At 42.6% G+C, this 27,250-nt stretch overlaps 1 protein-coding gene across 2 annotated transcripts in view; it reads left to right on the top strand.

The window, feature by feature from the left end:
* Positions 1–27,250, top strand: part of Clpb (ClpB family mitochondrial disaggregase) — a 137,642-nt gene that overhangs the window by 44,082 nt on the left and 66,310 nt on the right. Inside the window, exons 4-6 of one of the 2 annotated variants that reach the window (XM_090348371.1) lie at positions 5,496–5,599; positions 12,542–12,631; positions 25,219–25,347. In XM_090348371.1, coding sequence (XP_090204497.1) covers positions 5,496–5,599; positions 12,542–12,631; positions 25,219–25,347 — 323 coding nt within the window. The remainder of the gene's footprint in view (positions 1–5,495; positions 5,600–12,541; positions 12,632–25,218; positions 25,348–27,250) is intronic. The other variant, XM_090348372.1, reaches the window with a different exon arrangement.

Genomic DNA, 27,250 nt, shown 5'->3' with positions numbered 1-27,250 from the left:
AGCCTGGTGCTCAAGAGACACTGATAGCCTAATTTGGACTTTCAGGTGAGAGAATATCAGGCAAAGCGGAGGCAGTTTTCTTCCACCTTTCTCTCCTACTTTTCATCAAATAAAATAATTTTATGCCGAGCCTGGTGGCTCACATGTGTAGTCCTAGCTACTCAGGAGGCTATCTGAGAATCACAGTTCAAAGCCAGCCTGGACACCAAAGAACATGAGATTCTTCTCTCCAATTAACTGATAGAAAATGATAAGTGGGGCTGTGACTCAAGGGGTGGGATGGTAGCCTTGAGCTGAAGAGCTCTGGAAGGGACAGTGCCCAGGCCCAGAGTTCAAGCCCCATTATGAGTGACAAAACAAAAAAAATTCATCTGGGCTGGGAGTTTGGGCTAGTGGTTAACGTGCTTGCCTAGCATGCACAAAAACCCAGGTTCGATTCCTTGGTACCACATATGTGGAAAAAGCCGGAAGTGGTGCTGAGGCTCAAGTGGTAGAGTTCTAGCCTTGAGAAAGTCCAAGGACAGTGCTCAGGCCCTGAGCTCAAGCCCAGGACTGGCCAAAAAAAAAAAAAAAATCATGTGTCTTTCATTCATGTATTCATGCATTTATTCAGAAAGCATGTGTTGACTTCTCACTGTGATCCAGGTCTTGAGGAAGTTGCTAAGAAATAAAGTGGAGAGGCATGATCCCATACCATAGTGGAAAAATAAGTTTAAAACAAAACAAAACAACAACAACAACAAAAAACGGGCAGTCATGCTGTATAACCAAGGGTCACCTGTCATGGGATGAGTACTAGATACTGGACAGACAGAGGAAGGGGAGGGACCCATGCTGGGAATCAGAGGACTTATGGTGTAAGTGAAGAGCACCAAAAGTAAAAGCATTAACCATTTGGAGCCCAGACAGCAGTAGCAATTAATCTTTGGCCTTTGAAGTACTTCAGAGAGTTGTTTTCACTGGATCCTTAACTCCTCAGCCCCCAAGATCTGTAGTAAACTCTGGAGTTCTATAATTAAGGAGGCTCAGAATAATCCTTTGAATAATGGTCAAGGAAGGGGATAAAGAACCAGTCAGCTTTGTTTCCCCTCACCCAAATACTTGAGGAGAAAGCCCTTTTTGCTTTAATTTTTCTTGATTATGATTTTTTTCAAATTAGTTTATATCATAAGGATTTTAGGAAGGGTTTTCATTATCTTTTTTGATGAGTCTAGCTCACTTTTTGACTGGGTTGACCTCAAAATATGATCAATCCTCTCATCTCCAAGTCCTTAGTCTTTGGGTCTACAGATACAGGCCTGACAAGTCAGCCTGGTTTTTTTTGGCGGGGGGGGGGGGGGGGGGGGAGGGAAATCATGTATCTATGTTGCTGTATGTATAGCCAGCCTTTGGTTTCTGACTGCTGCATTGTAGTGTGTGGTTACCACACTTAATTTATTCTCTGCCCCCTCCCACAGTGGTAGATGTTTGTTTCCTTGCTGCAAAATACTGTCATATAGTCTTTTGTATTGCCATTTATGTACCTGTGTAAGAATTTCCCTGGAAAATTTTCTCTAATCAATGAGATTTTTGTCCTATTTTGGTGTCCTCCAGCAGTTGACTCTTCATATCCTTACCACATTTCTCTGTGAAACAAAGTGTTCCTAGCAACAATTATTACCTGACAGTCACTACAAGGAAATAAAAAACAATATAGCACACCTCACATACTAGAGACATTCTCTGCTTCTTCACTATAATAAGGGAAGTAGGGTATCAAGAGATTCTCTACTTTTGAAGTTGGCATTGGAGGGCATATCTTTCCATGGGCCACCAGCAGCAGGATCCTGAGCTAGCCGAAAGAGTTGCTAATATTCTGAAGTCTTTTGCCCAGTGCATGCATGCCTGTGGAATAGTTCCTGTAAATGGAGATGTTTTCTGAACTTGTTGTGGTACATGCCTGTGATCCCAGCACTTGGGAAACTGAGGCAGAAGGATCATGACTTTGAAGACAAATTGGGCTATGTGGATCATTCCAGGATAGTCTAGAATACAAGGACTTTGTCTCTAAACTAAAACCTAAAAAGCTCATGTTGAGTTAGTCACAGAGTGCTCTAGCTATATCTGGGTTAGCTTCTCCAAGAAGACCCTGATAGCTTTAGTGTTCTGAGTTAGGAGTTTTTAAAGAATATGATGTCTGATGAAGGAAAAAAAAATTGTCAGCTGTCTGGCAAGATTTTGGGTGCCCCTGTTGGCCACTGAGTGCCATGATTGCTTTAATCTTGTCTACATCCTGCTATTGAAGCTGCTCTTTTTTTTTTTTTTTTTTTGAGTTTTATTTAAAATGAAGGGAATCTTTTCTGAGTTGTAGGATGAGTCACTCTTCTTGGATTGCTTACCCTGTCTAGCCTCCAAGTGAAGGCTATTGCCTGTCGAATTGCCCATTTCCTTTGATTGGGTTAGCAGCCCTAGGGCTGATCCTAGTCACTCTCCTTTCTCCATCCTGCCAGACCACTGTCTGCCCTCCAGGGCCAAGGGCAGTATACATGGTTACTTGGACACGTCTTGCAGCCTGCAAATTGGACAGATGGAATCAATACTCATGAACCTGGAGAGGCCCAGGTAGCACAGTTAGTGACACTAGCTGCCTGGAGGGACAGCCTGCCATGGGAGGGGGTGTGATTGAATGGTGATTGGACACAGCAGCTAAGGATTAACCAAATTATGTCCCTTTGAGTTTAGGTAGACAACCTCTTCTTATTTGGACATAGACTTGTGCAGAATATAGAAAAGCTGCTTTAGCACAGGGCTATACCAGCATGTATCCTAGGAGCAGTCACATATAGACCTGGCCCCCACCACGACCCAGACTCATGTTATTAATATTAGTATGATAATATGGACAAATGGAACCAAGCTGGTAGATGTGGAGTTGTAATTATGTAGCAGGCACTATGTTTTACATTCTTCCCTTATAACATACTAGGGAAGTCTCATACTATATATATCGTTCTGGTAAGGAAATGAGGCCACAGTTTCTAGTAACTTGTCCTAGATTATATCATCATCGAATGATGTAGCTTTGATTTGACTCAAGTTCTCTATGCTGAGCTTGAGCTCTTTTGCTTGAGACCAGCACTCTACGACTTGAACCACAGCTTCTCTTCTGGCTTTGTTGTTGTTGTTATTTGGAAGAAAGCATCTCATGGACCTTACTGCTCAAAAATCTAAGCTGGTTTCAAACCATGATCCTTAGATCTCAGAGTCCTGAGTAAGTAGGATTACAAGCAGGAGATACTAGTACCCTACTCATAACTCAGGGGTTTTTTTGTTTTTGTTTTTACCATTCCTGGGGCTTGAACTCAAGACCTGAGCACTGTCCTTGGGCTTTCTCAAGGCTAGAGCTCTACCACTTGAGCCACAGCACAACTTCCAGCTTTTTCTGTGTATGTGGTACCAAGGAATTGAACTTGGGTCTTTGTGCATGCCACTAGGCCAAACTCCTAGCCCTTATAACCCAGTTTTGAGAGACAAAATGCCCTATATAGCTCAGGCTGGCATATAATTCACTGGTGTAGCCCAGGCTGGCTTTGGCTTAAGATTGTTCCCTTTCACTTTCCCAAGTTTGGGATTTCTGGAGTATACTACCATGTCTAGCTCTTCTGTATATTTCACATAACCTGTCTTCAAGTTCAAAGACTCTTTATACTCTATATCAGTTCTTCCAGTTGTGCTCTTTCTTGCGTTTCTCATTATATTCATTATATTTTCCAATTCTAGCATTTTTTTGATATTGTTCATTTTTAGCAGTATGGAGTTTGAACTTAGGGTCCTCTTTTCCTTGAGCCATGCTTCCAGCTAGTACTTATTTTTTTGTTGGTTGTGGGACTTGAACTCTGTGCCTGGGCACTGCCCCTGAGCTCCTCAGCTCAAGGCTACTGCCCTACCCCTTGGCCTGAGTATTGTCCCTGAGCTCTTCAACTCAAAGCTACCGCCCTATCCCTTGAGCCACAGTGCCACTTCTGGTTTTCTGGAGATAAGAGTCTCACGAACTTTTTCGTGCCTAGGCTGGCTTTGAACCATGATCCTCAGATCTCAGCCTCCTAAGTAGCTAGGATTACAGGCATGAGCCATGGCACCCAGCTCCAGACAGTATTTTTTAAAATAATTTCTATATCAGCTAAATTTCTTGCTTTGGTCATTCTTTGTTTTCTTGATTTCATTGAATAGTTTTGGGCAAAAAGCAAATAAAGAGGAAAACAGAGTAGTTTCTCTTTACTTTCTTGACCTTCACTGAGCCCCCTTAAAGCAAATATTTAAAATTCTTTGTTAGGCAGGTCATGGATCTCCATTTCTTTAGTGTTGATTACTGGTCCTTAATTCTGTTCATTTGAAGGGGTCAAATTTCCCTGATTCTTCTCGATCTTCATGGCTGTGCATTTTAAAATGTAAATACTTAAACTTTCACCATACAGCTCTTTCAAAGATTCAGAGTAGGTCATCTTATGTGGTCCATGGGTGGGAAGTCTTTGGGCAAGATAGTCTGGTGCCTGAGTCGATAATTTGGTAGGCTGGGTACTTGAGTTTCTTGGTGGTGTGCTAGAGTAAGGCACAGCTTGGGTTCTTGTGAGCTAGCCTGATGCCAAAGTCATTACAGAACACTGGAGCTAGCTTGGTCCTAGATTAGAACAAAAGATGGTGTCTCAAATGTTGGGGCCAATTGATCTTGGGACCAGTCTAAATCTAAAATGCAGAGACCAAGTAACAGGACAAACAAAGAACCTCCCTGAGAGGCGAGTAACTAATACGGGCTCAAGGCTTTATTGGGGGACTGACTGGCCTAGCTGCTTTAAGCAGGATGGAGGCAGCAGCCATGGACAGGGCTGAGTGGAATTTAAACAAAATTTTAGGAGATAGTTACACAGGTCATTTTACGTGGACTATGGGAATTCATGGGGTAGAGTCAGTTCTGAGAAGAATATATTGCGAAGGTGTTATGTGGGCTACAGAAATTGGGGGGGAAGAGTCTCATTCCTAGAAGAGAGTGTAAGACTGTTGAAAATGGGGCAGGAATTTTCATGTCACACCAGGAAAATAATACAGCACTTGGGAAATAGAAACTTAAACAGGAACACAGGGTGGGGATTTAATCAGCAATCTAACTTTGAGACCTTAGACTCCTTTTTAAGGTGTTTTCACAGTGATAAAAGTTTGCTCTGGTTTTTTCTAGGCAGGCAGAGGCCAAGGCTTGCTGACATCCTGCTGAGAAACCTTTGTTGACCTCCTTTTTTCAGCTACTGTGCATGTCATTTCTCACACAATAACTTGTATCATACTTTGCTATAATTTTATACTTAATTGTTTCCTTACTGGCAGACTGTCAGTATGGACCCTGGCATCTAGAGTAGTGACTAGAACATAGTAAGCATGTAATATGACATTGTTGAATGAAGATTTTACATTTTCTACTTGTGTAAACTGGACCATGTGACACTTCTGTCTCTGATTGCTTCCAGTGTGGTACAGGTCCTGCTTGCTGCTGGGGCTGATCCAAACCTTGGAGATGATTTCAGCAGTGTCTACAAGACGGCCAAAGAGCAGGGAATCCATTCTTTGGAAGGTAAGCACGGGCTACCCAGGTGCTCCAGAGCTCTTGTCCGGTGCTTGCTATCAGCTTTGCTGGATACCAGTGCTATCAACAGCACTCGAAACAGATGCCCTTCACAGTCATTCTGGCTTTATATTATATTTCTTTAAACCTGTTAGGGAAAGAAACAGAAGCCTGAATTCATGACCAAATTGGGGTAAGACACATTTCAACTGTTGTTCTCCTGTAAGTGCCTCAGCCAGGGGAGCCTCCGACGAGTGGGCAGTGGAGCTTCAGTGAAATAATAATTAGGGCAACTGCATGGAATGTGGATTTGCCCCTCCTGCGTCCTGCAGACTCACCCTGTCCTAGAACTGAGAAACAGCCTGCTGGTTTCCTCTGCCTTGAAAGTTCCTAAATGATACTCTGAATGCTGTTTTTTTCAGTGTGTCTTCTTATATCTGAGACAGGCCCTTCATCTTACTGTGTGATCCAGGACAAAGTATTTTGATGTCTGTGCTAGAAAATGTGTTTGTCATTAGTGCCTCTTGGAAGACATGTGATCATTGTGACTTCAGAAGAGATTGTGTACAGGGCCCCGCATCTGTCTAGGAAGTCACCTGTGGAAGTCAAAGTGTGTTGCCTTTAATAATTGTTCATTACAATGTGAAGTTAAGAAGAGCTCGAGTTCTTTTGGCTGTAGACAGAAATGAATATTTTTCTATTTGGCTTTTTGCTTTTACAGAATGTCTCTACTTCCTGTCTATTTTCCTGAATCACTACGAGCACAGCAGAGCAGCTGGGCAGTGTCTGCTTTAGGGTTGACATTGCAGTCTGGAAGACAGACAGCATTGCTGACTGCCTGAGAGTTCCAACTGGACCATGGGAGAGATTAAGTAGAATGGAACAATGTACCCAGCCCTCAAGAATTTTCAGTGAGGCTAGACTGAAAACTAGGACATGGAGGTCCTTAGGGAAGATATCTTTATTATGCAAGGAGAAAATTCCTCAAATCAGTGCCCTGAGGGAAATGGAGATCACTGCTTAGCACTGCTGCCAACGTCAAGTGTAGTTGCCTTCTCCCTGCTTCTCCATCTTTCTAAACATGATTCTTTTGTTGAGGCTCCATTATAAAAGCTAGATCCTCCATAAAGGGCTTCCTGCCTTGGACAATATTAACAGTCTGCCCTCAGCTCCTCTGAGCGTTCCCTAAATCTTGACTGCTTTTATGGCTATTTGATCTCTGGCCTACCTGTATGTCTTTTCTCTCCCCAGCTGACAGTTCCACATTCAGGCATGACCTATGCCTCTCTGGATTCCCCATTGAGCGAGGAATGCTCAGAAAAAGAGGTTCCTGAGGACCAAATTTGCCCTGAATTTTCTACCTAATAATGTAGTAACACAGCTTCTGGGCTTGCCCTCTCCTCACTCAAATACCACATCCCCACCCAGCTCTGTCTTCTCTTCAGGTCTTCTCACCTGAAAGCTCAGAGATGCAAGACCTGGAAGGAGGGAGAGGATTCTTGCGTTCCTCTTTCTGCTGTCACGATCCTAGCAGGGCTTGAAAGATACTTTTGGATTTTGCAGAGTCCCAGAGTTATGAAGCTGTCTAGTTCAACTTGTGCTCTCTGGTTCAACTTTTGTAGTTTTGTGTTCCAATGTTTCTTTCCAGGTTGATATTCATATTCATCATTCTAGATCAGTATGCAACTGACCCTGGCAAGAACCAGACTGTTGACATTTTAAGGTTTGTGGGCTACTTGTTTTCAGCTTAGCCATTTGAGGTAGAAAGAACCACAGATAGTACACAACCAAATGGACATGGATACATTTCAATAAAACTTTACTACCTGTGCAGCAGACTGGGTTAGACCCTTCAGTTTACCACTCCTTTTGCAAGTAAATTGTATTCTGTTTATTTGTTTATCTTTTTAACTCATGCCAACCAGTCTACGCTCTAGGTAGATTAGGTAGAAAAAAATGACAAAAATAGCCAGGTACCAGTAGCTAACCCCTGTAATCCTAGCTACTTAAGGGGGTGAGATCTGAGGATTGCAATTCACAGCCAGCCTGGGCAGAAAAAGTCTGTGAGATTCTTATCTCCAATGAACCATTACAGAACCGGAAGTGGTGCTGTAGCACAAGTGGTAGAATGCTAGCCTTGAGCTGAAGAGCTCAGGGACAACATCCAGGCCCAGAGTTCAAGCCCCAAAACCAACCAAAAAAACCCCAACCAAACAAACAAAAAAATGACAATAATAATGGAAAAGGGCCAGGCACAGTGGCTTACGCCTGTCATCCTAGCTACTTCAGGAGGCTGAGATTTGAGGATCATGGTTCAAAGCCAGCCTGGGTACTAAAGACCACGAGACTCTTTTTTTTTTTTTTTTTTTTTTGCCAGTCATGGGCTTGAGCTCAGGGCATGAGCACTGTCTTTGGATTTTCTCAAGGTTAGAGCTCTACCACTTGAGCCTCAGCACCATTTCTAGCTTTTTTCTATGTATGTGGTACCGAGGAATCGAACCCGGGTCTTCGTGCATGCTAGTCAAGCACTCTACCACTAGGCCAAACTCCCGGCCCAGACCATGAGACTCTTATCTCCAATTAATCACTAGAAAATGGGAAGCTGAAGCACTCAGGGATAGCGCCCAGGCCCAGAGTTCAAGCCCCATGACTAATAATAATAATAATAATAATAATAATAATAATGGAAAAGGGGGTTCTTTCTGAAATAAAGATTAAAAATTATTATGTATCTCCTTTCTTTCTTCCTTTCTTTCAGACCAGTACTGAGGTTAAACTCAGAATTTCAAATATGGCTTTTTTTTTTTTTTTGCCAGTCATGGGGACTGAACTCAGGGCCTGAGCACTGTCCTTGGGCTTTCTCAAGGCTAGAGCTCTACTTGAGCCTCAACACCTCTTCCAGCTTTTTTCTATGTATGTGGTACGGAGGAATCAAACCCAGGTCTTTGTGCATGCTAAGCAAGCACTCTACCACTAGGCCAAACTCCCGGTCCTCATCAAATATGGCATTTTATCACTTGAACTACATTGGCTTTTTGCTAGTTAGTTGGAGATAAGTGTCTCCAGATTTATCTGCCCAGACTGGCTTCTACCCAAGATCCTCAGATCTCAGCTTCCTGAATAGCTAGGGTTACAGGTGTAAGCTACTGATACCTGACCAAAGTCAGGACATTCAGGGCTTGAACTCCAGACCTCCTATTTTAGCTTGGATTTTTTTTTTAATTATTTATTTATTTATTTATTGCCCAGGGCTGGTGCTCTACTTGAGCTATGCCTCCAGCCTCCCAATAACCTTTTCAGAAAGGAAATTAGGTAATCCTGTTACCTTAGTCTCTTATTCCTTGGAAATTCACACTGATGTCTAGTAGTTTCCTGTTTCAGAACCATAGTAAAAACAAAAACATTATAGGCTTGAGATGTTGCTCAGTTGGTAGTAGTGTATTTTCCTGTCATGCCTAAAGCCCTGCCAAAGATTAAAAAAAAAAAAAATGAAGGAAAGAATTTAGAATTTTGTCAGGAAGCATTAAACTCAACTACTTGTAATTTGCAAGGTTTATGTTTTGTTTTGTTTTTTTTTTTTTTTTTTTTTTTTCTGTGGGGTTGGACTCTGGGCCTGGGCACTGTCCCTGAGCTCTTCTGCTCAAGGCTACTGCCCTACCCCTTGAGCCACAGTACTACTTCCAGTTTTCTAGTGGTTAATTACAAATGTGTCTCATGGAGGGCTGGGAGTTTGGTCTAGTGGTAGAGTGCTAGCCTAGCATGCACGAAGACCCAGGTTCGATTCCTCAGTACCACATATATAGAAAAAGCCGGAGTGGTGCTGTGGCTCAAGTGGTACAGTTCTGGCCTTAAGAAAGTACAAGGCCAGTGCTCACCCCAGGGCTGGCAAAAAAAATAAGAAAAAAAGAAGTCTCACAGACTTCAGTGCCTGGGCTGGCTTTGAACTGTGATCCTCAGATCTCAGCCTCCTGAGTACTAGGAATACTGGCGTGAGCCACCGTGCCCAGCTAAGGTCTATGTCTTTGTACTTTTTTGTTTCCAAACTACCTTCATCTGACAGTTTTTCTAGCAGCTCATCTTTCCAAGGCATATCAATTTGGATGTGCTCTGTGCTCTACCTTCTATGATAACAGTCCTTAAGAAATGTCAGGGCTCTTGTTTCTTCTTTTTTGTTTTGTTTTATTTTGTTTTGTCTGCCTGTCCATTATGGGGCTTGAACTCTGGGCCTGGCCACTGTCCCTGAGCTTTTCAACTCAAGAAATGCAAGGATCCTATGGTTCTCTTTTCTTTTGAATGGTCTGATTTTTGTTTTTTAAATGGAAGTTACCTAACTTATGGGAATGGGCCAGAAGGATAGAGCAGAATAAAAGGTGTGTCTCCCTTCCCCAGAGTGGAAAAACCACAAGATCTGGACAGCTGTATGGTTCTTCATTATCAAAGCATAGAGTTAGTGGCAGAGCCAGAGCTTACTAAATTTCTAATTGATGTTTCTGTGAAACTCAGCCTATTTTCAGTACTGATAAAAAATGATAAATTGTAGTTTGTGACCTTGGCAAGACCTCTCTACCCCCAGTAGTATATCCCTTGTTTATGTCAGTCAGTATTGTAAAGATGAAAAGATAAAATATGTAATATGTGAATTGTAGTGCTCTACAGTTGTCATTACTAGTACAATTTTTTATTTGTAATTCAGCATACTTTTACTGAGTGTTGGGCACTCTGCCAGATGGTAGGAATATGTAATGAATATTCATAACATATAATGGAATGACTATGAATGTATTTGAATATAAATATTATATATATGGACCTTAGAGGGGTCATGTGGCACAAATCGGGAATTAGGAGTCACCAGAATTTGGTCATAGTTAAAAGAATGGCAAATAAAATGTCCAAAATTGCCCATGGGAAGGATTTAAAGTAAGGAAACAGGAGAACAAATTCCTCCTTAAGAGATACCAGCACTTGGTGTATAAGGAGGAAAAAATAAAGTATCCCAAATGCTTTGTCTCTGTTCTATGTGTTTAAAATAGGCACAACCTAAGAAGGGTCTTTGCCCTCCTCTTTGAGGATCTGCCACATAGTGGCTATCACTTGGGAAGCCCTTTTGTCTTGGTTATGTGCACTGCTCCTTAGCAGAGAACCTGTTCAGCCTGGTATGATAGACTTGTACCCTCTTGTCAGGGTTGATATTTCTGGGTAGAGGCAGGTCTGCTAGTACAAGTGACTCAAGAGTACTAGGTATAGAAATTTTCCTGGCCTAACTGTTCTTTCCATTCTTTACAGCCCTCCCAGTAGGATCTTTGAAGGCTCAGTTGGTGTCCTGTAGAAATAGATAAGGCTTCCCTGCCTGGGAGCTGTGGTTCAGCTAAGTTCTGTCATTATGTAATCTTTAGCAGGTGCCAAAGTCTTTATCTTTCAGCCTTGTCTGTAACATGAGGACAACCGTATTACCTTAGAGTCGTTAGAATTATTGGAGATAATGTGTATATAAATTGTAGTGGCAGTTAATGAAGTTTCTCGGACGTGGGTTTTTAGCTCAGTGTAACACAGGAAGCCTGATAAGGTTGTAGTGAAGTGTGTGTGTGTGTGTGTGTGTGTGTGTGTGTGTGTGAGAGAGAGAGAGAGAGAGAGAGAGAGAGAGAGAGAGAGAGAGAGAGAGAGAGAGGGCTTGAACTCTGGGTCTGGGCCCTGTTCCTGAGCTCTTCAGCTCAAGGCTACTGCTCTACCCCTGAGCCACAGCCCCACTTCCTATTTTCTAGTGACTAATTGGAGATAAGAGTCTCACATTCTTTAATGCCCAGGCTAGCTTTGAACTGTGATCCTCAGATTTCAGCTTCCTGAGTAGCTAGGATTACAGGTGTGAGGCACTGTGCCCCATGGTAGTGAACTCTTTACTAACAAAGTACTGATACACTAGATGTCTGCTCATCGGGGATTCTGTAAAAAAGATTGCTCTAGGTCATGGATTATGTGTTCTCTTGCCAGCTAGCTGTTGTGTGACTTCTAAGGTTCTAAAAGCTCTCAGCTCTACATCGGAGCAAGTAATACATTTAGAGGAAGTATAATTTCAGCTGGCCTTTTTGAGTTGATAAAGGAAAAGTGAAAAGGACACTGAGTATTGGTGGCTTACACCGCTAATCCTAGCTATTCGGAAAGCTAACTTCTGAGGATCATGATTCCAAGCCAGCCTAGACAGAAAAATTTGTGAGACCCTTATCTCCAGTTAGTCACCAAAAAGCTTAGTGAACCTATGGCTTAGTTGGTAGATTAATAGCCTGGAGGGGGGAAAAAGAATCCTCATGAAATATACCCAGGCCCTGAGTTCAAGCCCAGAACTGGAATGGAACACACCAAAAAGATACACTAAGCAGGGAGACATAGCTTGAGGAGAAGGACACAGACGTGACAGGTAGAGACTGTAGCCTGCCAGTTCATTCCCTATTTTTGACCACATTCCCTTCAGTGCCTTGAGCCCATCCATGCCCACTCCAAGAGAGTTCCACTTGTGGCTGGCTGATGGGTGGTGGGCCCTAATCCTCAGGTAGAGGATGCAGTAAATTAGTGGTAACAGTAAACAAGTCACCTAGCCTGGGATGCCGCTGGCTGCTTGTAAGTAACTGTTATAAACATTGAATGTCTAGGGCTGTCAGAAATGCAAGCGAGCATTCTGAGTGCCTCTCATATGTACAATTAAAACGATAAAACACGGCAGAAACATGGCCAGCACTGATTATAAATCAGCTTCTCTTCTGAGCTCCGAGTGGCAGCTGAATAAAGATGAGTTGTGCTGAAGCTAGGTTGGCATAAGCTCTTTCTGAGTTAAGAGGGGTGGCTTGCCAGGCTGAGCCTGCCCAGACTGAGTCTACCTACCTACAGATCTCCTTACCACAGTTCCAGGGCCGCAGGTCCTGGCCTGCCCCAGCTGACCTCCCCATCTCTTGTCTTCAGATGGGGGACAGGACGGTGCAAGCTGGCGCATCACAAAACAGTGGACAAGTGCCCTGGAGTTCAGGAGGTGGCTAGGAGTCCCCGTTGGCGGTAATGGAACTGCTCTCTGTACTGTAATAGTGCTCCCCAACCCCAGGCCCTGCTAGGAGTGGTCTCATCTGACTAACTCATCCACTCCATATTAAGTTAACCACCCAGGGTATAAGTTAACCACTGTGTGCCCAGACCTACCCAGGTACAATAGAGAGAATGTCTGCCTTGAGAGCACAAACAGGTGTGGGTACTGAGGCTCCCAAGGGAAATAAGACTCTCTTAGAGAGCTTATGAACACACAGATTCCTGGCCCTTTCTGTAGGTTTGGGGTAAACCTGAGGCTTTTGCATCTCTAGTAGTCTCCTATTCTTTGAGCCTCACAGTCCAGACTACAGGTGTTAATCTGCAGTCTTGTGCTTTGCTTAAAAGTGTTCTGAGAATTTTTGCTTCCTTAGAGAAGAGACATTCTTGCAACTTTTAGCTTGACTCATAGAGTGTGCTTAAGCCATGTGATGGGTTTGCAGAGCCTTTAGGAGCTGTTTTCTAGACTTCTCAGAGTCTCTATCTCCTGATTTGTAAAATAAAAATTATTGGGGAAGTTAAAGATGATATTTATTTTTCACCTAAAACTTAGAACATAGAAGGAATTACATTAACATAAACCTCTGTTTTGTGTCATAATTGCCCCTATTATTATACTCATATATTGTCATTTAGAATATCTGACACAGCCTCCCAAAAGCTTTTCCACACTAACAAACTTATCCTCAAAGAACCCACTATTAACTGAAGTCTGAGGACTGACTAACTGTATGACCTTCAGCAGTTTATTCTTTTCTGTGTGCTGCTGTTCTGTAGTGAATGACATTTCCTATGTCTAGGCTTTGATCAATTGAATAGCACGCACAGTAGTGTATACCTGTAATCCCAATACTCAAGAGACTAGAGATGATACTGAGATAATAACAGTGATAGCTACAGCAGTACAGCCCTGTGATATAGGCACTAAAGAACACGGAGGCAGAGCAATGATGTCAAATGCCAACAAGACCATTTCTTGTTCTTGTATAGAACCAGCAACCTTATTAGCCTGCCTGTGCCCTCACTGAGTCTGTTGAGAGCCTCTGGCTTGTCCAAAGGCTTGGAAATCTGCCAGGCTAAAAGCTCTTTAGTCATGTTCTTTTTAATAATGTCCCTGCCTCTTCCTGATCTGTGCCTAGGCCTGCCCAGAGTCTCATTGCACCACCAGGGCCAGAAGTGATTGTGCCATGTCTCAACACTGCCAGCCCCCATAGAGTCACCAAGATAGACAATGCATTGTCACTTCATCAGGCATTTTGGGCAACTTGAAGGTGAAATGTATATACCAGTTAGCTTGTTTCTATCCTTTTTTTCAGCTCTCCAAATCTACATGTCTTTCTCTCCTAGGAGAGGGGGATAGACTAGTTGACATGTTTTATTAAAAAGAATAAATTTGATGCATTTATAAAAATAAGAAAAAGTATGATGGGGTGGCAAAGAACTAGTCTTGTGATTTTTAACTGATTTACATATTTTGTGTATAAATATTTTTTCATCATAAGTTCCAAATCGGGGATGGGTCCCACACACCACACAAAATATATTAGAGACATTTATATGGATAGCAGGAAGGGAGACAGAGGGCTGAAATTTTCCAGGCACCCAGTGATTGATGGGGGCTGAGGCTCCCCCTGACGCTTTATTGAGTTTCCGATGATTATCTCTCACTGAGACATTTTTTACAGATGACGGTCGAGCTGTCACAATGGACCATGGGGGAAAAAAACCCAACAATAATAACACTTTAATCTTTTTACTGCACTGCTCCCTAGTATCTCAGATTCATCTTCCCTGACGCACGCAGTTCATTATTCTGCCCCTCCCTAGATGGGAAATAAAGGAAAATAAATATATATGTAGACACACTTACCCACGTACATGCACACACACACACGGAGTATATAAAAGAGACCACCTCAGAACCAGAGAGGGGCAGAATTTATTGTTCTTTTTGCAAGTGTTGAGGTTTATTAGTAGAGATGCTTGGTTGGCTTGGAATTGGCTATTAATTACAGCATTTTGTATTTGTTTTTTATTGCGAGTTTTTAACATCTTGAAGGAAAGGCAGAGAAGAAGCAAGCAGGTGCAGAGATGGGGAGCCCTGATGGACCAAGTTGAATCAACCATGTAGCATAGCGCTAAGAGGGAGAGATGGCTGGCTTCTTCCTCTTGCTGCCAGTTTGTCCCAAGAACTGAAAGAATACTTACTGCTTTGATTAGGGCAGGGGCAGTGTGAGAACAGGCTAATAATTAGCGAAATCAAAGCAGTCCAGTTAGCTCTGAGCATATCAGCTATTCTGAGAGTTAGAAGAGGCGGGAACTTGAAGTTGTACAGCAGAGTTTAGATGATCTGTAAACAACAGATTAACAGATTTCTAAGAGTGGGCCTTATCTGTTAAATTTGCTGATGTGAAAGTGAGACGTGGGCTCTGGAAAGCCTTACCTTTCTCTGGGTCAAAAAAGAGTCCTGGGCCAAAGAAGATTCCATGTAGACTGTTAGGGGCATATACAATGTCAACAATCTGTCTTCAAGCTCCTTGCCAAATTTCTTGATCTCTCCTTCCTTTTCATGGGGTGAAAGAAGATAGGTTTCGAGTCCCCTGCAGGAAGTCTATTCTACTTTCTAGTAGAGTAAGTGATGTCCCTGTCTCTCTTAAATTCTCAAACCTTTTCTGAGTTCTGCCTTGTATAAGCTCCTGCACTGCACTAGTGTGGAGTGAGCAGCATCCTGTTCCTGAGAAGAAAAATTCTTGTGCATGGACAGAGGGCATAGTACCATTTTCAAGTGAGGACTGGTCCTCCAGGCACAGGCCAGGCCTTTGCTCTACAGAGGATGAAGAGATCTAGAAGATGCAGTATCTGTCCTTCAGGAGCCTTAGTTTGTGCTTGGAGAGACAAGCTTAATATCAATTCACTAAAAAAAAAGTATTTATGGACCATGTTCCCTGTTCACAAATATATACAAGAAACAAGTACAGACTACTATATGAGAATAAATGTCAAGCTGGCACCAGTGGCTTATGACAATAATCCTAGCTACTCAGGAGGCTGAGTTCTGAGCATCATGGTTCAAAGCCAGCCCTGAAAGGAAAGTCTATGAGACTCTTATCTCCAGTTAACCACCAGAAAACCAGAAGTGGAGCTGTGGCTCAAAGTGGTAGAGCACATGTCTTGAGTGAAAAGGCTAAGGGGCCAGGCCAAGTTCAAGCCCCATGACCAACAACGACAGAAGTCAGCCAGGTGCTGGGGCTCATGCCTGTAATCCTAGCTAGTCACAAGGGTGAAATTGGGAGGATCACAGTATAAGGGTCATGTAGACAACAAACTAAAAAACCCCATTGCAACAAATAAAGCAGTGGTGTATACTTGTCATCATAGCCATATGGGAGACATAAATAGGATCATGGTCCAGGCTGGCCCAAGGGAAAAAAAAATGAGACCTTACTGAAAAATAATGAAAGCAAAGGGGCAAGGTGCTTAGCCCAAATAGTAGAGATCTGCCTAGCAAATGAAAGGCCCTGAATTCAAACTCCCAATACCACACACACACAACAAGGTCAATTAATTTGATGAAAATTGGATTTACTGGAATGTAATGAAGAAAAGGAAAATCATGAAACCAGCCAGTATAAGTCCCAACGTGTGAATAAACTAAGTAAAATAAGAAGTTGAGCAGACCATTCACTCATTGGATGCTAGTATGACTTTTAACAAGCTACATCCTAATTCTTCATTTATTAAATAGGAATGATATGTGACAACCTACTGTAGTTCTTATGAGGAAAATAGTATCGTTTCTGACACATAGTAAAGTGTTCAATAAGCCATTATTTTTCTGCCACCTTAAGAGTTATATATTTTGCTACCTGAGTATTAGAGTAAGGAAGAACACTCCGTGTTGGGAGTTTTAGCCTTTAGGACTTACCTTTGTCCCTCCACTTAATATGAAATGGGCCCCACCATTCTCTAGTATTGGTGTTAGAAGGGATTCTAGCTACGATTAGGATGGCATCAGGAAGAGCAAAGAATACAATATAAACATGATGTCATTTATTGAATCCTTACTACATGCCAGGCCACTTACACTTCAAAATAAAACAGCTTCACTGAGATTTAATTCACTATTAAAGAATATAGTCTGCTGCATAATGTTTTATTTCATAAATTAATATGTATCTATGATATACAAACCCTTAGCCTAATTTTGATTACGTTCTAAAAACTAAGTGCCAGTGATTGTATATAGAGATTCCCTTCTTGAACACTTGTTTGTTAAACATATCATTTGAAATATGATGTAAAAATCAATGTTAATAAATTCTTCAATAAAAAAAAAGAAAAAAGAATATAGTCTTCTGGACACTGGTGGCTCACACCTGTAATCCTAGCCACTCAGGAGGCTGAGATCTGAGGATTGAAGTTCAAAGCCAGCCCCGACACTAAAGTCTGTGAGACTCTTATCCCCAGTTAATCCCAGAAAACTGAAAGTGGTGCTGTGGCTCAAGTGGTAGAGTGCTAGCCTTAAACTGAAGAGCTCAGGGACAACGCCCAGGCCCAGAGTTCAAGCCCTATCACTCACCAAAAAAAAAAAAAAAAAAGCCCATCCAGATCCTTTGTTCCTTTGTCCATCATTTAATTGGGTTTGTTTTGGAATCTTGTAAGGTGGGTGATATTATCTCAGTTTTGCAGATAAAGAAATGAATTTCAGAAATGTTAAATGTTCTGACTACAATCACAGGTCTTGCTTCCCAGTCTGAAGCTTCCTACCTCCAAACCCTTTCTAATCATTACCAGAGTCCCGTTACAGGACCACCCTTTACCAGTAGAAAGGAACAGGGAGGAAAGGAGTAGATCTTCTGCCTTAAGAAGTTGACCATGGGCCAGGAATGTTGCCTGCTCGTGGAGTGCTTGCCTAGCATGCATGAAGACCCGGGTTCGATTCCTCGGTATCACATACACAGAAAAGGCCAGGAGTGGTGATGTTGCTCAAGTGGTAAAATGCTAGCCTTGAGAAAGCCCAAGGACTTGCAAAAAAAAAAAAATGGTTCTAGGTAAATTGTTGAAAAGCTACCAGGTGGTATGTGGGTATATCTCAGGTAACAGGATAAGGAGAATAAATTCATTTCAAAAAAATTGACATTTCCTTAGAATCAGAAATTAGAGGGTCACAGTTTGAGACCAACCCAAGTAAGAAATCACTGAGACCCTTTTCATTCAATAAAAATGGGATTTCCGGGGCCGGAAGTTTGGCCTAGTGGTTGAGTGCTTGCCTAGCATGCACGAAGACCCGGGTTCGATTCCTCGGTACCACATACATAGAAAAAAGCCATAAGTGGTGCTGAGGCTCAAGTGGTAGAGCTCTAGCCTTGAGAAAGTCCAAGAACAGTGCTCAGGCCCTGAGCTCAAGCCCAGGACTGGCAAAAAAAAAAAAAAGGGGGATTTCCTACCCAGGAAATTAAAAATAGGCTAGCACAAATGTGAGACCCTACTGGAAAAATAACAAAAGCAAAAATATTTTCAAGAATAGGCAGGATTTGGAGGAACACATTCCAGGCTGCTGAAGGCAGTGAAGGACTTGCCTTCTCCAGTGTTGAGAGCTGGAAGTTCCCCCTTAAAGCACCTCTAAGATGGAGGCAGCGCTGGACACTGCTTTCCCTAGCACTAGGATGCTGTCTCAGGTTATAGAGGACCCTTGTTTCTCTCTTAGAGTATGTGTTCCTCAAAAGAAAATTAATTGTATACATTCCATGCTGAAGGTCTTCATACCTTTTCTGAATTGAATGCTGGAAGGATGGAACTAATGAGATGAATGTACTTATCCAAGTTGAATCTGGTAGATTGGAGACTACTACTGCCCCCACACACTCAGATGGCCATCTGAGGGCTGGCAAGAGGGACAGGAGCTCTGAATCTAACCATACTGCTAATGCCTCACTCAGCTGAATACTTTGGCTAGAGGATCATCGGATCCTTGAGGTGGAAGAGCTTAAGATCCCAGAGGCTTCTTCCTGGGAGATATCATCATCGTTATTGAGACTTGGTTATTTCTATGTATCCCAGGCTGGCCTCAAACTCACTATGTAGACCTGCTGGTCTCAAACTTTCCATCCTCCTGCCTCAGCTTCCCAAGTACAGAGATTTACAGGCAGGTATACATCACCATGGTCCACCTCCTGGAAACATTTCATTAAGACTAAACTTAGTCCTGAGCTTTAGGTTAGATCATCTAGTCTTGAGTTCCATGAGGCTTGAGCCCTGGGGCATTGGCAGGCTATAGTATGGAAAGCAAAGAAGGGACCTAGAGTGGCCTACAATCTAATCCTAGTCTACAACTGAGTTGGAACAGCTACCTAATCTCTTTAATCTCTTCCCTGCATGGGTTGTCAGGTAGGTTAGAAGATAGTTACCTTGAAGTATAGTGTTGTTTTTTTGGTTTTTTGTCAGTTGTGGGGCTTGAACTCAGGTGCTGTCCCTGAGCTTTTTTTTTTTACTCACTTTGAGCCACAGTGCCACTTCCAGTTTTCTGGTGGTTAATTGGAGATAAGAGTGTCATAGTCTCTCCATCTACCCTGACTTCAAACCACCATCCTCAAGTCTCAGTCTCCTGAGAAGCTAGGATTACAAGTGTGAGCCACCCACTCCTGGTAGAAGCAGTGTCTTAGACTGTAAAATTTTGCTCAAATATTAAAGGTTATTGTCATGATTGTCTTACCAGCTATAGGGGTGCCCTCTCATTGACACAGACAAATGTCTTAGAAGGCAAGGGCACTACTGGACAATCTAGCATATTTTAAAAGGCAGCTGAGAGTGAGCAAGAGGCTGAGCCTGAGGGAGAAGGACTCATCATTTGGCTGACCTTTCCCTTGCACAAGCAAGCAGAGAATAAAGTGCTTATTCTCTGGGGATAACCCATTTTACATCTTATACTTTGCTTTAAAATCTTCCCTATTAAGGAGTGAGGTGATTAGGATATATATGGAAATTCCACAATGAAAGCCTCCTTGTACAGCTAATATATGCTACTAAAAGTTTTCCCTTAAGAGTCTCAGCAATTTGAGGACAGAAACCACAGCTGGGTCCCAAGTACCTAACCCACAGGAGAAAGCATGACTTAAATGTTCGTAGTGATTTTTTTTTAATCTTTTATCAGAACCTGGTAATTGGCAGAGCTAAGAGTCACACTATGTAACCCCTTTCCCTTGAATAGATTTCTCATTATGGGAGATAGTAGATTTTGTGGATTGAGTGCCCATAAAGGGCATCAAGGACTTGCTTTCCACCACCACTGACTCCTTAGTCCTGGTCAGTCTGAGGAGGCTGCAGGGTATACTTTTGTCTTGACACAAGCTTCCAGATTAACTTTGGATAATGCATCCAGGATAGATTCTAAACATCAGAGACAGAGATAGGGACAGAACAGATGGAATGGTGGCTTTCACTCCTCCTGTGACCCAGGGATATAAGGTCACCTGCAGAGAAGAGAATTGGCTGGCTAGGAGAGGAAGTCTGTGTAGGTCTGTCTCCCTCTCTGCTAGAGACAGACTAGAAGATGTCTTCGTTGGGAAAGAGTTGCTTCATTGATTGAAGACAAGCTGTAAACAGAGGCCTCAGAAGACCACCTTGGTGGCCAGCCGAGACAGGTTTAAAGGAATCCCTCCAGCTTCCATGGGCTTACTTACTCTTCTCTAGTGATGGTGGGGTATATGTTTCAAAACCTTCAGTCTCATTTTGTGGCCTGTGAAGAGAACTTAATGAGCAGAGTCTTCGGCAGTCAGGATGATGTAAGGAAAGAGCTGAATGCTGAGAGCATGAAGTAGACCCTAGGTCTCTACTACTGCTAGTGTCATTTCCTGAACTCCAGTGCCCTCTAGAAAATGGCGGCTTGAGCTTACACCTCAGAGAAAAAGGAAGTGAAAGTGCATCATAGATTGTAACATACCACTCAATTTCCAGTGCCCTTCAGAACTTTATTATTGCAGGAGTTTAACAAGACTTTGGTGAAAGAAAGCTGCAAATAAGAAACTGCTGAGTGCTGGCAAGTGAAATTGTTCAGAAGCTTCAGACCTGCATCCTCATGCTCCCTGTGCCTTTCTGAGAGAAAAAGGATATATTGAGATTCTGGGGGTGCAGAATATTTTCAGTTACAGCTAAAGGAATTTAGCTGAAACAGGTGAAGTGGGCAAGATAACACGGTAAATGAAGACTGGGATTCAAATATAAATAATCTGGCTGTAATAAAGCAATGATAATTTTTTTCTTTTTTTTTTCCAGTGACATTCCTGGCCATGTCCCTGAGCTTGTTCGTTCATTTCCAGCTTTTTGGTTAACTAAAAATAAGAATCTCACAGACTTTCTTGCCTGAGCTGATTTTAAACTGCAGTCTTCAGATCTCAACATCCTATTTAGCTCGAATTACAAGTGTAATCCACCAACATCCCAACAAAATAAAAGAAACTTTTAGAGCATCATGTTGGCCCTCAAAAAGTTCTGGACTTCAGGGCTGGAAGTTGGTCTTAGTGATAGAGTGCTTGCCTAGCATGCACGAAGACCCAGGTTCGATTCCTCAGTACCATATACGTAGTGGAAGTGGTGCTGTGGCTCAAGTGGTAGAGTGCTAGTCTTGAGAAAGCCCAAGTATAGTGTTCCCTGAGTTCAAGCCACAGGACTGGCAAAAAAAGAAATAGAAATAAAAAATTAAAAAATAAAAAGTTCTGGACTTCAGAGCATTTTATTTTATTTATTTGGGTCATGGGGCTTGAACTTAGCCTGGCACTGTCTCTGAGCTCTTCAGCTCAAGGCTACCATCCTACCCTTGAACCAAGCCCTACTTCCTGTTTTCTAGAGGAGATAAGAGTCTCAGGTCCTTTTGTGCCTGGGCTGGCTTTGAACCTTGATCCTTAGATCTCAACCTCCTGAGTAGCTAGGGTTACAGGCATGAGCCACCACACAAGCTTTGAGAGCATTTTAGATTTCTGCTTTGGGATTAATGGCAGTCAACCTGTGATGATTTGTTGATTCACAAGTGTTTGTCCAGGCACTGTGGTGTACTATGGGGTACAAGTGTGAAGAAGATAGTCATATTGCCTGTCTTTGTTGGGTTCTTGGTGTGGTGAGAAAGCAGAGTCTCAAACAAGTATGGCAATAGAATGTAATAAATTCTGTAATTGGAAAGGCCCAAGCCACCAGAGAAGCTCTCAGGAGCAAAAACTATTTCCAGCTTAGGACAAATCACTAGAGGAAGTAACTGAAGGTGTCCAGAGGACAGAAAGATGTCACAGGTTGTAAAATAGCATTGTCAAAAGCTCTGAGGAAAGAAGAGAACATGAGTATTCGCCAGGGATAGATGAGCCCTCAAGATGGGGTGCCAAACCTTTCATGGATATTCCTCCTTAGCTGGGCTGTGACACTGGTACCTGTGCTGACATATGAGCCAAATCAGTCCGTAGCTAGTGTTGTTTAAGTTCATCATCTCCATTTTATTGTAAGCACCCTCTATAGTTCTATCATTGTATTTGTGAAAGCATATTGCAATTAGTCTCCTCAGTGGTGTGATTCTTGTATTAGACAGTTAACTTTGTAAAGTTGGGATCTGTGTCTTAGTCATTATTTTATCTCCAGAAGCTTCCACTATTCATTGGTGCTCATTAAACGTTGTTTGTTGAATGAATGATATGTTTTCCTAGTAAAATAGATTATACCCTTCTTGCTTTCTTGAGTCAACTATCACTTTTCCTCAGGTTCATCATTATATCCAGCAGTTAATGTCCAATGTGGCAGTTCAGTGATGCCCTTAGGGCCTTTGAGGTGTTGTGCTCTGAATTCCTTTTTCAGCTCTTCATTGACCTGTTCTTTTTCCTCCCTGCCGGGCCAGTGTTTGATTGTCATCAATCTACTTGATTCTAAAGTATCCTCTACTGCCTTCTTGTATCCTTCTCTGGCATGATTTGCTAAGATTATTTGTGACTAAGAGTAATCTCTGATTAAGTCCTAATGGGCTCTTCTGGATAAAGTATAGATGCCACTACACATGGGACTTGTATACTAGCTGCTTTCCGTTCTTTCCAGAAAAGGGCAGGAGCAAAGTTGGTTCTATACATTAACCAGGTAGTATGGACTGGTTTCTACTCACTCACTCACGTTTATCTGGGTGCTAGTAATGACCTCAAGCCATTTTTCTGGTAAGGGCAAGATCTATACAAATACCAAGCAGGAAAAAAAGGAACCTGGAATCACAATGTCTGGGTCCTTCTTTCTCTGGGTTCCAATACCCTCGGCAAATGAGTATGACAACATGATATGGAAGAATGGGGATTCATAATAGACCTGAGTGCTGACCCTCTCCCAACCACTTGTATTTTGAGGTATTGCCCAGTTGTGCTTTGAGCTTCTGAGCTCAAGCAATTCTTCTAGCTCAGCCTCCCAAGTAACTAGGGCTACAAGTAGGTACTGCTATGCCCTGCTTGTTTCTTAGACTTACTAACTGCATGACCTCTGAGCTTCAGTTTCCTCACCTATGAAATGGGCAATACCTGCTGTGTTGGATAGTTGTATGACAGGATCATGCTTGGCACAGAGGAGGTCAGTAGAGGGAATTGATTAGTATTAGGTAGAGGCATGATAATCTCCCAGCACTTATAATTCTAGGTGTGGTGTTCAATATTACAGGAGAGGGACATGCACTGATTCCACTCAGAGAGCACTTGGAAAATAATGGCTTCAGAATTGTCCCATGCTTTTAACTACCTAGGCAAAACCACCTCTTGCCTGGGCATACTCCTTTATCCCAGAAGAAGTGAAGAGGAGTCTGCCTTTTGCAAGTTTTGTGTTATGGGCTAGGGAAGGAGCCAAATTCTCAGAAAGGAGGATAGAACAGTTACCCAGATAATTTCTCCATGCGGCAGAAAGGAATCGTGTTACCAAGGCAGAACAGAAACCACTTTGTGTTATTTTATCTCCTATGGGAGAGCATGAGAGGTGTGTAAGCTTGTGGCTCATCATCCATTCTTGAACTGCTCAACATGACAAGCATACAGCAGAACATTCTGGGTGAACAGAAATGTATGTGACCATCCAACCCAAAGATTTTAGTTACTTTATATCAAATGGGAAATAGAGACTCAGAGTGAACCTAGGTGGATTTTGTTTTGTTTTTGTTTATGTCAGTACTAGGGCTTGAACTCAGGGCTTACGCGCTGTCCCTTAGCTTTTTTGCTCAAGGCTAGTGCGTTGCTACTTGAGCCACAACTCCACTTCCAGCTTCTTGGTAGTTAATTGGAGATAAGAGTCTCAGGAACTTTCCCACCCAGGCTGGCTGCAAACTGCAATCCTCTAGCTCAGATTACAGGTATGTCACTGGTGCCCAGTTTCGGTGAGCCTAGGATTTTTTTTTTTGGGGGGGGGGGGTTGCCTTTTCTTGTCTTTTTGGTTCTGTGCCCATATAAAATTCTTGTTCTTACCTTTCAAAAAATGTTTACCAATATTTATTGAGGGTTTAAAAAAAAGGGAGGATCGCAGGGGCTGGGGATATAGTAGTTGAACATTTAACTAGCATGTACAGGGCACTAGGTTCAAGTCTTAGCACCATTTTTTTTACTGCATAGTCAGTAAATACCAGTTTGTTTGTTTGTTTGATTGATTGATTGATTGATTGATTTAAGGAAAACATACATAGGGAAGCTAAAGGACATATATCAAAATATTAAAGTATTTTATGCTGCTACAATATTAGAACCTTTTCTTCATAGCTCTTTCATTTTTTTACTTGCTTTTATAAAACGATTTAAATGTTAAGTTGCTTACTAGCTGATTAACAATCAGAGCAAAGGGGTATGTTGCCCTTCTACTGAGTACAGTCTCTGTGCCTGCCTCACCCTTCCCCTTCTTTGTATTCCTGTATTGCTACTTGTTACCCTGCCATACTCCCATCTGCTGGGATCTGCCCACGCTGAACTCATCTCTCTTTTGACATTCTTTATTAACCCATTATACCCTAACATAGCATTTATTTCAAACAGTGCTCTAAATATCTGCTTAGTGCCTGCCTCCCTCATCGGATTAGGTCAGGAACCATAGTGGATTCATTTCATGTCCCCAAGATCCATGTTAGACTCCTAACACATATTAGATGTCAGTACCCATTTGTAGAACTAACTGGCCTCCACCTGCCCAGTACAGATGGCCAGGCATATGGCATAGATGGTATTTATAGTTGAGTAAGTAGGTACATAGATAAGAGAATTAATCAAAACATCAAGAGAGGCCGGCATGGTGATGCACACATATAATACCAGCAGTCAGGAGGCTGAGGGAAGGAGATAGTACAGACCAGGCTGGCCTTGACTACGTAGTGAAACTGTCTCAGAAAGAAAAGCAAAGGAAGTAGCCCAAGTGGTAGAGCTCTTCAGCTCAAGGACACTGCCCAAGCCCAGAGTTCAAGCCCCTCGAATGATTTTTTTTTAAAGAAAGAAAGAAAAGAAAGGAGAGGAATAAGTGAAGGAAGGAGATAGATAAAGGTGCATGAACTTGTTTATAATGGAAGGTTTTATGTTCTTGTTCCTCTACAGTCTTGGTCACCCGGGAGGATGATTTCAACAACCGGCTAAACAACCGAGCTAGTTTCAAGGGTTGCACAGCCCTGCACTACGCTGTCTTGGCTGATGACTTCCGCACTGTCAAAGAACTGCTTGATGGAGGTGAGAGCTGGATAAAGAAGGGGCTGCCTGGGGTTGGCATGGAAATGACATGCTTCCCAAGTGCTTGTTACTCTATTTGAGCTACATTCTAAGACTGACATGTGTGTAATTTGCTTCCATGTGTGTGATACTGCATACTACCCTGCCTGCCTGCATAAGCTGTGAGAGTTGCCTTGATGGTTGTTCTACCCCAAAGTGCCTCTTTCCCCCATCACCTGCACAGCAGCGTCAGGGAACAGGGGGAATTTGTACAAATCCCTACCATCCCAGGATAAAGATGTCCTCCTGAATCCCAATCCCACTGCAGTTTCTCCTAGGCCCTTCCATTACTGTGTGTCATGCTCTCCTCTTCTCTGTCATTACAGTCCAGACAACATGAGACTGGCTTTGCTTACCCAGTAGTCTTCTCCCTAACTTAACTCTTGAGTTCTCTGAAGTCAAGAACCATGTGTGAAAATGTTTAGGTGTCCACAAAGTACCAGCATAGGACTTGTTGGTACATACTCAATAAATACTTGATGAATAATGAATAACCAAAGGGACAGTAGTCCTGGATATATCTGCTACTCAGTTACCTGTCAATTACTTTCAGACCCACCTTCTAGGCACTGCTACTTTCCCTACCCCAGTTCAGCCTCTCCAAGAAGCTTCAGAGGCAAGTTTGTCAGCACGTGTGAGGCCAGGCCCTTTAATGAGTATATGGCATAGGACTGTCTGTGCACATTTGTCTTGCCAGTTCCTGAGGGCTATATAGACCCTTACTTGGAGATGGAATCTCTAAGAGCTAGAAAGTTTCTTCAAGCTCCTATGGGCCACAGTGATGATTACAGGTGGATAGCATTCCCTCCAATTCTCCCAGAAACAGAGGGGTCCTGCTTTTCCTCCCCCAGGTAGTCCATTCCATTTTACTTCAGACCTAACTGGTAGAGCCATCTTTTTATATAAACTGTGATCTAGCTAGGCCACTGGTGGCTCACACTTGGCTACTCAGACTGAGATCTGAGTGAGGACCAAGGTTCAAAGTTAGCCCAAAGCAGAAAAATCTGAGCGACTCTTATCTCCAATAAACCAACAAAAACCTTGATGGGGCACTAGAGACTCAAGCCTGTAATGCTGGCTATTCAGGAAGCTGAGATCTGAGGATCACTGTTCACAGCCAGCCCAGACAGGAAAGGTATGAGATTCTTATCTCCAATTAACCACCAGAAAACCAGGAGTAGTGCTGTGGCTCAAAGTGGCAGAGCACTAGACTCAAGTAAAAGAATTCAGGGACAGTACCCAGGCCCCAAGTTCAAGCCCCATGACTCCCCCACCCCACCCCCCCAAAAAAAACCAAAAAACTAGAAGCAGGTTGGGAGTTTGGCCTAGTGGTAGAGTGCTTGCCTAGCATGCACGAAGACCCAGCTTCGATTACTCAATACCACATACATAGAAAAAAGCTGGAAGTGGTGCTGTGGCTTAAGTGGTAGAGCACTAGCCTTGAGAAAAGGATAATGTTCAGGTCCTGAGTTCAAGTCCCAAGACTGGCAAAAAAAAAAAAAAAACCTAGAAGGAGAAATGTAGTAAAGGTAAATAGTAGAACACTAGTTCTGAACAACAACAACAAAAGCCAGAGCACTGGTAGCTCACCCCTATAATCCTAGCTACTCAGGAGGCTGAGCTCTAAGGATCACAGTTCAAAGCCAGCCCGGGCAGGAAAGAAAACCAGAAGTGTTACAGTGGCTCAAAGTGGTAGAGTGCTAGCCCTGAGAAAAAAGGCTCAGAAACAGTACCCAGGCCCCAAGTTCAACTCAATGATAGACCAAAAAAAACAAAAACAGTAGGGCCTGCAACTGGCACAAAAAAATTAATGTGTTGTGATCTTTGTAACTGTCACTTTTTGAAAGATTTTCTTCACAGAAAG

Source organism: Megascapheus bottae, chromosome 16, assembly GCF_031878675.1.
Source record: "Megascapheus bottae isolate mThoBot1 chromosome 16, mThoBot2.hap1, whole genome shotgun sequence".
NCBI lineage: Eukaryota > Metazoa > Chordata > Mammalia > Rodentia > Geomyidae > Megascapheus > Megascapheus bottae.
This window is presented reverse-complemented; position numbering and strand designations above follow the sequence as displayed.